Genomic DNA, 12,929 nt, shown 5'->3' on the forward strand with positions numbered 1-12,929 from the left:
TTGAATGCAAATAAGTTTCTCATTCACAATAGTCCAATCACATGTGCATTTTTGTACTGTTGTAAATCATGTCAGTGAACTAGTACTATTATTGTGTTACTGGCAAGGTACAAGTGACTAGAAAGGAACTATATTTGTCCAACAATGTCAATAATTCTGATCTTGTCATGTCCTCTAGATACATAATCTCTTCCAAGTGGTGACTGCCATTAAAGTATTTCTTCAACCTAACACAGTGCTAACAAGTCACATTGAACACAGTCTACTGGTCTCACTTGCTGAACAGTTGGCTGTCTTCATCGCTTGTGTGAGATGGGTTGTCATCTTCACAAGATTGTGAAATGATGAATATATAAATGTGTAACTATAGGATACCATTACCATAGTAACAATATTATAAGGTACATGCCCACCTGTACGATCAAGTGACGTTGCAACAACCAGCTGACCATATGTACAAATTGTCCCTCAATGTGATCATCATCACTCTGATGGTATAGCTGGTGATCTCGCAGTGGTAACGGTTGAGAGAAGTAGGACAAGAACTCAATCAGGTTACAACCATTATATTCAGCCTCAAACTGAGCCTTCAACTGATCTGTACTGGAATCACACCATATTATAACTAGATTTACTTATATAAATGGTATCACATTACACAATAGTATTCGAAGCCTGTACATTTATAGAATTCTATTGAAATACTCTAATAGAACAGTCATGTATTCAAACAATATTCATCAATGCAGTTCATGGTAAGTAATGTATCATTAATATATGTATCAAACCACAAGATTTGTCAATCACTTTGAACTGTTTGGCTAGTTAGACACCACATACCAACATATCGGAAGCTGAGTAGGAGGTGTTAGAACGACGCAACATAGAAACTGATAGGTGTAGCCAAGGTTTCTAATCCGTCATTCTAACACCTCCTACAAAGCATTTATGCACTGGTATTGGTGCCTAACTGTTTTAGAAAATGGTCTGCCAACAGTGAAAAGGACATTGTAGCTATGTCACGTGCCATTGCTAGTTAAGAGTATACGTGTAGAGAACTGATGTCACTATGATTGTATTTAGACGTATAGGTGGTCACCTATGTTAACTGTGAGTAGTGTTCAAGAGAGCTGATGTCTCAATTACTTATCACACAATACAAAAGGTTGCATGGGAAAGTCTGCTCAAAAATTATCTGTCTCATGTGGGTTCCCAAGGATCAGCTGCTGAGATGACACTTTTACTGGTAATACAACCTGCTTATCAACAAGTGTTGCATCAGTTTGAGTAAGAGAAATGTGTCAAAAATTAGTGACAGTACCGTGGGCAGTATACTGTAAAGTATACCAGACACTTGACTAGTGTACCAGACATAGATCCTCAATACTAGTCAAAAGTGACTACCATGAGCAAGACTCAATGGATTGGCTTCACCATGCCTCGTGTAAAAGAAGTGAAAGCCAACATTAATGTAATGGTGCTTGTTTTGTGACAACCCAGCCCATTTTCTAGACCAGTGCACTCCCTGGTGTAGACAGGTGGTAACACTAGCATCAGTTGTGCTATTGTTTTGTTGACGATATATCGGCATAAATTCTTGTGCACATAATGATAATCAATTAACTAGTACAAGAGTCTTAGTACTAAGAGACTTGGTAGTCAACCAGACCTTTGTGTTGGAGTCTCTTCGTGAATAAGAAAGTTCTGTTTCAAAGCATTGCTAATACTGTATACCATTTTCTAAGTAATATAGTTCAAAATAATTGAAACATCCAAGCATTCTAAAGCTACGACTTTAAACAAGTTCCATTAGAATCCTCATGCACTACTGAATCTAGTGGTATACAAATCATGTGATCTTTAAATGGATGCTCACATCATAAAACACACTATCAAGTTCTGGTGCAGGCGATGTCTGCAGTTCATCACTTCATATCAAAAGTAACGCACAAAAGGTTTTATTGTAAAAACTCATAACAGAGGATGGTGCTCTTCCTATAATACACACATGCCTATTATGCTTTTGAGCAATGCCCCAACTTTCTCCAATTGTGCTCCAAATATGCTCATATAAAATGTATCTTGACTGCTCTATTAGAGTACCTAATGCATCTGTGAACATTCTATTAGGATATTTCAACATGCGGTGACTAGTATTTTGATCTTTAACTAGTCTTTCCTCCACAAGTTATAATTTAAAAAAAAAACTGTGTTTGCACACTATCCCATTTTGTACGATACAAAATATAAGCTTCTCTGATGATTAATGCACAAATATCGTACCTGTTATGCTGCTAAATACTTTGGGCCCCAAATTATGCTGGCATAATTGGTGTAGGACTAGTTGATAAGCAAATGTGGATGGGCAAGTATGAGAAAAGAAATCTACAAATTTAATGGTACAAGGCACAATGACCAATAATAACACAGTTTTATAAACTTACAAAGTCTTCTGTAACATGGAGGTCAAGCTCCACATGAAGGATTTGCACAGACAAATAATATCACACTTGTTGTTATAGATGTACTGTGATGATATGCTGTACGGAGTCTCCTTAGTGTGGAGCAGGAGTTCCATTGATTACCATATAGGGGAAAGTTCAATGGATGAAACTTTTGTGGAATTCGGTTTTTGTAAAAAAAAAGAGAAGCAAATATTGTAACTGTCAGGCTTGACCCACTTTATAAGTTTTAAGAACTAGAATCTGCCTGATTGGTTCATGTGAGAAAATAATTAAAGATATATCATTGGGGGTAGGGAATATTGTAGAGGTTTCCAGAAGAATCCGAAAACACGTATATTGATGGGCTGCCATTACACCTGACCTTACATCATGTAATAGCTGTGACAATCTATGAGAAATATCAGAAATTGTGTGAAAATAATAGATGCGCTTCAAACTTTCGGTCTTATGAATTTTTGTAACTTGACTTCAGCAATGGTTGTTAGAAACAAGTTGATGTTGTGCTACTTCTAAAAACCAGGTGCCATGCAGCTAGCTGATTCTTAACCTACATAATTTATTGTAATTCTTGGATTTCATAATTCATGAACTTTTTGGAATTCTTGAATTACATTACTATGCACTGCTAAGGATTGCTAAACAAACCGCTTTTACAACATATTACGCACAGAAGTATCTTCTAAAGTTTGACTATCGTGTTTCCCTCCACAAATTCTCTTGACAAAGCCTCAAAGCTGCTCTTCATTTTTGTTCACATGTGTAGGGGATACACCTCCTTTCAAATTGAAGGGATAGGCTATTCCTGGTAGTCTAGGAGGCCGTTGTTTGTTAAACGCCAAAGGGAAGGTAATTCACAAAGTCTGAGGAGAGTTGCCACACCCATATTTCAGACCACCGAAAAGAAACCACGGAAGTTTAATACAGAGTTCATTTCGATTTTACTTCTTATGTAAAAGCTGCATTTACCATTTGACAATTTTGTTCACGTGGGTGCGTACGGACAAACATAGGTAGATAAGTACATGCACACACACGCGTGCACAAACCAGGCTGGGTGCCCACAGCTGGCTGAAGTGCCCACCGTGGGGGCATGCTTGGTCTAAAAAGAAATAGTGAAGGATGGACGTTTGTCAGTATGGTAAACCAGCACTATATTTTGAAGAAAAATGACTGACTCTTTAGTCCCCAAGAAGTTAGTGGCCAAACGTGAAATTTGCCCCACCAGCCACAGTTAAGCAGCTTTAGCCAAAATCCAGAGACAATATGGGTATGTATTATTGTAGAATCGTCATTGTCTGATGGAGCAATTACACCATGTTTTAACGATCTACTAAAACATTGTGGCTATTACATGACGTAAGTTTAGACGTAATGGCTTTCCATAAATATATGTTTTCGGATTCTTCTGAAAACCCTTAAAATCTATGATGTCATACTGTAGTTGTGCAGCAGCACAGCTTCTTTAGTGAGCCACACCCACATATTAATATGGTGTGTCACTGCCAGTAGTCACACCCAAATAGAATGAAATATTTCCTCTACATGGTACTTTAGTGGATATGCCCAACAATCAGACTAGACTGTCAATGACATAGCATTGTTTGTGATAAGAAGAAAATGTCTATATATTAGTACCCAACAAAGAGGCTGAGTATCCTGTTTAACCAGTGTGTCCTGTATTCCTTAACCAGTGTGTCCTGTATTCCTTAACTGGTGTGTCCTGTTTCCACATGTTTAGACTAACATGTCATACAAGTGTTTACCAACTTTGTGCACTGTTTGTATATGCTAGTAGGACACACACAATTTTGCACCCTTTAAAGTGAAACAAGATGTGACTAAACGAGTGCAAGGAAACAATACTCTAGGAGGATCCTTATTGGATACTTGAGGTTATGGATCGTGATGACTTGAAGGAATTTTGTTTGCCAAATCGCCATAGATTCACATGTATAGTATGTTACGTAGTAAGAAGCTTATATTGCAGAAGTACTAGTGGTTCAAATTATTTTAAACCTTCATATTCATATAGGGCAATCAACCTTGCAGTACTACTCAATGGTGTGTAGTGTGTGTGTGTGTGTAGTGTGTGTGTGTGTGTAGTGTGTGTGTGTGTGTAGTGTGTGTGTGTGTGTAGTGTGTGTGTGTGTGTAGTGTGTGTGTGTGTGTAGTGTGTGTGTGTTGTGTGTGTGTAGTGTGTGTGTGTGTAGTGTGTGTGTGTGTGTGTGTAGTGTGTGTGTGTGTAGTGTGTGTGTGTGTAGTGTGTGTGTGTGTGTGTGTAGGTGTGTGTGTTATTTAATAGTTATACCATGGCTGCAAGGGATTTGCTGATATACACACCCAAAGCCCAAGGGCTGCGGGTGTATAATATCAGCAAATACCAAGTAGCCGTGGTATAAGTGATATATATCACTTGGGGCGCACTCACCTAATAGGTGAAAGAACTAACAAGAATTCATCCCATTTGTTTTATACAGTAGCATCTGAAGATCGATTGTGGTTTTAATAGCGTGGGCTAATAGCCATCAAAATGTTATCCATACGTTAAAACGTCATTAATACGTTACTATGTTTCAACATGCAATGTTAGAAAACTTGCGATTGTGGGATGGAGTTTATATTGTTATCAATTTTGTACTAAGTTAAGCCAACTAACTTTGCTATTGGGCAAGTTATTATATTAAGTTAAGTACTTAGAACTGTAGGTTACTAACCTATTTCAACGTAGCAGTAGTAGTGGCTTTGCTGTTCTGTGGTCTGTTCAAAGGCTGATACGCGATGGGTAGAAATACACATCCACAATCGCCCAAACAGTTGTTTTGTGCCTTCATTATCCTTTAGTAACAACCAACTAGTCTATCTTAGCAAATATACTAAGCTCAGCAACCACTACAAAAATGAGTCCCACAATACAAAGGTCTATGTCGCCCAATATAACGAGTCAAAGTGCATCGATTCTTTGAACTGGCTGGGTATCAAAGTCATTGGCAACGGCTTTCCCATGATATTGCCCGGGCAATTTGTGAGTTAAACACCAAGCGGCACCTTTGAACGCCCATGCTAAAGTGGTTTATTAGAAAATATTACATGAGCAATGCTTTGAAGTTAAAAGTTTCTTTTTCACAAAGAGACTCCAACAGAAGTTGTGGTTAAACAGCCCAGTCATTACGCACACAAGAGTTTATTGCTAAGCACTAAAATTGATACGGTCAACAACCTAGTAGTTAGCTAGCATTCTTCACCATCCTATAACAGTGCTGACTAAGGCAGGTATTGGGTTGTGTTGTCATGACGTGACAATCCAGATAGCTATGACTACACTTTACACATAAGCAGGGTGGAGCAATCCATTGGGTCTTGCTTGCAGTAGCAGTTTAATTTCTAGTTAGTACACCAACACTTCCCTGTACTAACTTTCAACAATTCTGATGTGTTTTTCTTACTCACACTGATGCAATACTTGTTGATGCCACTAAAGTTAGCAGTTTGTATCACCATTCTTCAATTGTCTGGCTTTTCAAAAGGCAGGTAAATTTTCGAGATCAAGACAACCCTTAAACATATTCATAACATCCAAGAATAAACTGCCTCGACCACTGTACTGTTGATTTACATGAGCAGCCTTTTGTAAAGTCTTCACTGAATTGGCAAAACAGCAGTGAGAGGTGTAACTACATTGTCCTTTTCACTGACAGTTAGACACCAAATACCAGCAACTTTGTTGCATAAATGTTTTGTAAGACGGTGTCAGAATGATGCAATAGAAACCTTAGCCCTGCCTTGTGTGTGTTGCGTTGTTCTAACACCTCCAGCTCCTCAAAGATGTTGGCATTTGGTGTCTAACTATAACTAAAGCTCCACTGTGTTTATTAGTGATCACCTCACAGACACTGATATCACAGACAGCTTACATGATCTCATCTGCATGCTGGCTAGTGGAGTAGACATTATTCTCACTCAAAGGAGAAATGGCTATTGCTTTGTTCCATTCTATCAAGTGCCCTACAAGCTGCACTACAAGTCCAAGTGGAAGGTCAGCGTCCACTGATATCTGCTCTAGACTGAACAACAAGTCAGTAATACGTATGGCTTAAGTTATGACATTACCTTCTAGTTGGGGGCGACACAACCTTTAGCAGCCGTAAGAAAGTTGGGCTACAATAAGAAGGTACTTCTGATGAAATCTTTTGAACATCTTCCAATAAGAGCACAGCATGATAAGGCCGTACCAAACCATCCACTAGCTGACAACATGTAGTAAACAATCACTATGGCAACAGCTTGCTACCTTTTGTGGACGCTGCAATACACTGACTAAACTCCAGTCATTAATCCTCTCTGCTACACTAAGTCTCTTCTCTACTATACTGTGACAACAGAACTATAATATTCTCCAAAAAATGCACATCATTTACCTCTGCAGTACTCGCTGCAGTAGACAGGCTAAGTGGCATTGACGCTCAACCATTACCTTGTAAGGAGACATTGATCCATGTACAGCTTCCTCTGAAATCAACAAAATGATAATTGTAAATCAACAAAATGATATGGTAAATCAACAAAATGATATGGTAAATCAGACACATATCAGTACATGGGAGGATCAAAGTGCTGTACTGGACGATAGCGAACTTCAGGGTTCCCCCCCCCCCCCCCCTCCAAATTTTAAGCACTAGTTTAAATGAAAGTGCACCAGGAACAGTAATTACTATTAGGTACCTGAGATTGCACCAGAAACTATCTGAGATGCAAAAACTTCCACAGTAGGGACATGTTACAGATGCCATATATGATATAAGTACACAAATCATTGTACAATTGCTCCCCCCTCTCTCTCCCAGGATAATTCATTAAAGATTTGTTGGTGAAAATTGTTACCAGATTAAATCGCAGAATATATTATTTTCAAAAATTTTCTGGGGGGAGCATACCCCCAGACCCCCATGTGCATGCAATACAAAATTGGAATTAAATAATGAAAGTAAAGGCACCTCAGTTTAATAGAACACACACCAGACAAGCAGGGATCATCCCTAAAGTGACAATCACTGCCTAAAATGCCTTAGAGGTGTCTTACATGATGAAACATCCAACATCAAATAACAAGTAGTGGCTGGATAAAGGACTTACTAGAATTTTTATGTCAGCCTGCCTGATTCACAGGCCCAAATGAAGCAGCACACAGCCACAATTTTATCCTACAACAAACTCGCATGTCTTTTGGGATTCCAATGAGCATGTGCCCTCTGTGTCTTGTCCTTCCTTTTATCTTCAATCAGGCTGGTTGTTGGCAATGAAACCATATCAAGGTGTTAATATTTTCCATATCAACACTTTCCCTGAGCAGCTAGACACCAGGACAGGTTCCAGACCACGTCCAGTAACAATCTTGGTTGGTTAATAACAATCAAGCATAGAGACCTTTATCGGTATAGCTGTATTTATAACTAGCACTGGTACCTTCCCTACATGCAGAACTTTATTGCCCTGATTACAATATATTTCAGTATAACTTACTGCTCAGTGAACTAAAGAACTAAACGGGATCAAATTTGAAGCAATGTTTGTCGTGCTGGCTATTTGCAGCATAATAATTGATATCATTGTAAACACATCCAACCCAAGTAGTGTAATTTACTGTGAACACACCTGTACTGCCCTGTATGTGCAGGACTTCATTGCCCAGTAGTTACAATTAGTAGGATATAATGCTGACTATAGCCCTTCCCTAAAGGTGCAGGACTTTATTGCCCTGCATGGAAACACTTCAGTACACTTATACACATACAGTGTAACTTAATTAGTGCTGGAAAAAACTCACCATTAGCTAATTTAAAGCAATATATGTTGTGCTAACTATTTAGAAACAGCCCATGGAAACACATCCATCTGTATGTTACTACACTCCAGCAGTACTACATCCTGTCTGACTACCTCAGTTAGTGACAACGGTAAGGATACCCATCCAATATTGAAACAAAGTTTACTCCAGACATATAGTCTCACATATTTCCAACAATAACTCATTACAATTGTCCTTATTTCTATACAATACCATTATTAGTTGATGTCAAAATGTTTATAGTACATGTGCTTTGTGCACAAAAAGTCGGTCAGTGTGCCCCATGACTCTGTTTTTCTGTGCAAAGCATACTTCATTTTTATAGTGTGAGAGTTAAAATAAAATGGAACACATTCAGAAAAGAATGTTGCACCAGTAAGAATCAGAGGAAAAATATTACATGAAAAGAACATTGCACTAAAAAGGTTGCAAGAGAGAGTAAAAAAAGAAAAAGAAAAAAAACAACAGAGAAAATAGCCTCTGGCTGGATTCGAAATCAGGACCTTGCATTTAAGGAGTGTGTGCCCTACCACTATAGTCTGTTCATGATCATCTGAGCCCTTGGTTTCTTGTTAATAACTCTTGTTACATGGGCCAGCTGCCCAAACATTTAGTAGCGCTGTGAAGCCCTTTAATAAGGGCAAGAACAAGTGAGTTATGAGGTCTTAAAAATATCCAATGTTCCAGTACAAAACTATTGGGAGTGAATTTGTGTTCACCTCTTTGATATCACTAAATTTGGCGGATCAGGTGACCATGTACTGACTATAACCCAATTGTCTTATAAAGGCATCCATAAGTAGGTGTTTACTTGCGCTTTGCATGTGGTTTACAGAAAGAATTCAAATGAGTTTTTGCTCTACACCCTTGCAGTAAATGCGCTGTAAACAACGAACTATGACAGTTAGAAGCTTCATTTAAATGCTAGCTTATTTCTAGATAATGAGTGCTTTGTTTGGTGCCAAAACTGCTGATACGTGCAGAAACTGGCAACAATGTATAAACTCAAATAGAATGGAGACAGACAGACGACTTTTCAGCTTTATAGATGCTAGCACAGTGAAAGGCTACTGTAATACAGCAGCAGTCACTACAGTCATACCTGTATACGATAATAGAAACTAAACGGACTAGTATATTAAAAAAATTAATTCAAAAGTGAAGTAGTAATAAAGCAGTGAAACAAGCTACAGCATAGCTCAGTGGGAAAATCCCTACTTTGGCATTGGACTAAATAATTGGTATAATTGTGATGTGCAAGTGGTGGCTAGGGATGTGGGAATCATGCCAGATTAATTTTGGGATAATGAAGGGGTAAAAGAAATGAGCATTATTCCAAAACTTTGATGCAGTTTAGAGCATAATTGGCATTATAAATAATAAAGCAGTCAACTTCTCTAATAGAACAATTGGTGTGGAATAGTGCATGATTTGACCACTAAGCCAGTTTATACAGCCAACTAAAGACAGGGGAATGCCATAGGCGTACTTTTGTTCATGTATGCAGTTAGCTTGACATTCCTGTATTCATAGCACCGTAGAGAACAAATAAAAGCTCATAGCAATTGCTATCAGTGCTGGTCACTATAAAGCTCTAGTAAGAGTTAATAATATGGCTTCCTCTATTATTACTAACTTGGAGTTGTCAGATGACATGTGCTTAATTTCATAACTTTGTGCCAATATGTGTTTGATTGCCAGAATGTGTCTTGATTGGTAGAATGTGTCTTGATTGCTGGAATGTGTCTTGATTGCTAGAATGTGTCTTGATTGCTAGAATATGTCTTGATTGCTAGAATTCATATAGATAGACAGACAGCTGTTCAGAAGATAAGGCCAACATTCCTTGTTGTGCTGTAGCATCCCTATTCTCTACTTATATTTGTTGTATTGTATTGTGTACCAATGCTGCAAGGATTCAGCCTATTACGAAGCCTTACTGTGAAAGGTGTAGCTAACACAAGGGGATGACACTCCAGTAGGCACTGTACTATAATCTGTGACTGTGATCAAATCTGGTTGTTTGATTTTGACCATTGACTTTTGCCGAACTTTGTTTTATTTTATTTCCATGGTTACAGATACACATGAGAAGTGCAAGTAAGGTGAAGGACAAATTATACACAGCTGCTATTATGCTGCAAAGCAGTAGCTCCGAGCACCAATTTAAAAGACTCTATATGCACATAACTGCTCTAATAGAATGGTACGAGAGTGACTGATCTATTAGAATATTGGCTGACTGTTCTATTAGAGTATCTTGATCTTATTGTGAAATACACCCACTTCATTCTACAACAACCCTACCAATAAAATTTACAAACTATGAAAACAGATGTGGGTGGTGCAGTATGGATTATGTGACCATAACTAATTGATTAATGGAAGTATTGACCATGAAAATCCTCCAAAGGCACTTCACAATGGAATTGTAAACTTTTAGTGGTGACTTGAGTTTGGACCATAACAGATTCACAGGACAAACTATTACTATTGAAAATTGTATGGAAAACGTTGTCATGGAATTCTCAATGGTTGTACTTACACTAAGGTCACACACTAACCTCCCTCTCCTTGTTCTTCCAATATTTGTATCATGGCTGTGGTCTGAATAGTAAGGTAGCCAACTCTCTTCTCTTCATGGGCTATTCCAGCTGCTAGTTGGTCAGCAACACTTTGACAACAGCCGCCATTACCTGACCCCTAACACATTGCACTACACAAGACACTACAAAAGGGAAGATCACCTTTAGAACAAAAACAACATTGAAGATCAGTTGAGATTTATTGCATGTTTTAGAATGGCCTAGGAAACGCCATTGATCCACTGTTAAGTCAAAGTTGCGGTTAGTTGCTTTAGGATTAGGAATAAGCAGCTCGGCCAATATCTTAGGAGACAATTCTCTGTTTGAACATCACTAATCACGTGAGATGGCACATATGACTCACTTCAACAAAGACTTGCTATCAGAAATGTCACCTGTTTCAGTATTACTAGTATGTGCTTAACCGACCACATTATAGTAACCGACCTGCCTCGGAATGTAGGAATAAAAGTCGATTACCTCTGCTGCCTGAAACTATTAGAGCTACCCCGAAAGCCATGTGATCCTTAGTGTGACGAAATTCATAGTACTGCTAGGTAAACAATGGGAATTGTACGAGAGAGAATTGAAAGGAGATCCTTCGAGTTAACGGATGAGCTATGAAACTTGTATCGGTATTGATTGTTTCGTGTTGGCTTGTGAGTACTCAAGCTCACATCCACTCTGCTTCCAACAGACAAAGAGCAAGTGATGCGTTCATGTCGCGTGTAGGCTGGGACACATGGTGTTACGCTTTATCTTCTTCATTTCTAGTAGGGATGTGCGGAATTTTCCCGCTAATGTTGGATTCGTGGTTGTTCAAAATGGACCAGGAAAATTCTAGCATGAAACTTGTGTTGAGCTTTGCCGTAGGGGGACTATTAGGAGATGTGTTCCTCCACTTGTTGCCGGAGAGTTGGGGTAGTGTGAGCAGTGAGACTACTGGTGCCTGGGTGTTGGTGGGGGTGATCAGTTTTTTGATGGTGGAGAAAGTGGCATCATGTATTGGAGATGACCCCAGCAGTTGTGGAGGCTACCTCAACTTAGCTGCTAATTGTACAGATAACTTCACTCATGGACTAGCTTTGGCAGCTAGTTACAGTAGCAGCCATGTTGTAGGTGTATTGACAACAGCTGCTATCATTTGTCATGAAATACCTCATGAAGTTGGTGACTTTGCCATCTTATTGCAGTCTGGTTTCTCAAAATGGAGTGCAGCTAAAGCACAGTTCTTTACATCATTTGGTGGATTAGTTGGTGTAATAACAGGATTTATAGCTGAACGAGCCAGTGAAGATGTTCAGTGGATGTTGTCATTTACTGCTGGAGGATTTATGTACATATCACTAGTTTCCATAGTACCCATTCTATTCAAAACTGGTAACCATAAATTGTTTGTTCTACAATTCATCTTGTTACTGTTAGGCGTTACTGTAATGGCATCGGTGACGATAGTAGAACAAGCAAGTTGCAGTTTTGTACCATAAAATTATAATATTGTACTCTCTCAGAGGATAAAATTATATTATTTTGTAACATTGTATATTGTACTGATTTGAGTTGCTAAGGAACGACACTGCTGGTCACTATCATCTTCAGACGTATCTATGAGTTGACATAGCTTGGTGTAATGTCAGTACATAGATCATGTGATCTCACCTTGTAGCCACTGGCTAACAGTAGTGGAAACTATAGTCACTGGTTGATGTATGGCGATGATGATTGACAGGCTTCGTAATGTTGACTGCCTTACAAATGCATTAGAATGTGATCTGTACTGTAGTAGCACTTCTAATAAATGCTCACTCATTTTACCATGTCTAGTGTCCACAAGCTATAACAATAACATACATGCTAGAACTAGCTATGTAGTAAGGTTTAAGGGACAAGTTTTTGCTACATATGAAATTTGTATAACAATATTCTCAAAATTTCACTGACTTCAATCAGTACACGAGGGGTGGAACTCCAATATATCCTGTACTCTGGTCTTTGTCCTTGGTCAAAGTGAAAGTCAAAAGTCAAGCTAGAATTTTG

General features: G+C 38.6%; 3 protein-coding genes across 5 annotated transcripts in view; 1 reads left to right on the forward strand and 2 right to left on the reverse strand.

Annotated features, from left to right (window-relative positions):
- Window positions 1-11,445, reverse strand: LOC136251555 (GATOR1 complex protein NPRL3-like). The gene is made up of 11 exons (XM_066044027.1): window positions 11,340-11,445; window positions 11,257-11,287; window positions 11,055-11,211; window positions 10,872-11,010; window positions 6,881-6,971; window positions 6,754-6,832; window positions 6,573-6,709; window positions 6,377-6,526; window positions 414-603; window positions 276-364; window positions 1-227 (listed from the first exon to the last, which is right to left on the reverse strand). Exons 1-11 carry the CDS (start codon window positions 11,410-11,412, stop codon window positions 89-91), a joined length of 1,275 nt encoding a protein of 424 aa, XP_065900099.1. The 5' UTR covers window positions 11,413-11,445; the 3' UTR covers window positions 1-88.
- On the forward strand, window positions 11,407-12,711 carry LOC136251556 (zinc transporter ZIP13-like). Of its 2 annotated transcripts, XM_066044029.1 has the most exons (2): window positions 11,407-12,272; window positions 12,318-12,711. In XM_066044029.1, the coding sequence occupies exons 1-2, from the start codon at window positions 11,513-11,515 to the stop codon at window positions 12,377-12,379; spliced, it is 822 nt and encodes a 273-aa protein (XP_065900101.1). In that variant the 5' UTR covers window positions 11,407-11,512; the 3' UTR covers window positions 12,380-12,711. The 2 variants fall into 2 exon arrangements, with proteins under 2 accessions (XP_065900101.1, XP_065900100.1); XM_066044028.1 differs by having other exon boundaries at window positions 11,407-12,711.
- Window positions 12,400-12,929, reverse strand: part of LOC136251552 (telomere length regulation protein TEL2 homolog) — a 19,693-nt gene continuing 19,163 nt past the window's right edge. For both annotated transcript variants that reach the window (XM_066044024.1, XM_066044025.1), the window contains exons 13-14: window positions 12,552-12,726; window positions 12,400-12,497 (exon numbers count right to left, since the gene is read on the reverse strand). In XM_066044024.1, the coding sequence (XP_065900096.1) occupies window positions 12,418-12,497; window positions 12,552-12,726 (255 nt within the window). In that variant the 3' untranslated portion in view covers window positions 12,400-12,417. The remainder of the gene's footprint in view (window positions 12,498-12,551; window positions 12,727-12,929) is intronic.

This window comes from Dysidea avara, chromosome 3, assembly GCF_963678975.1.
Source record: "Dysidea avara chromosome 3, odDysAvar1.4, whole genome shotgun sequence".
In the NCBI taxonomy this organism is placed as follows: Eukaryota; Metazoa; Porifera; class Demospongiae; order Dictyoceratida; family Dysideidae; genus Dysidea; species Dysidea avara.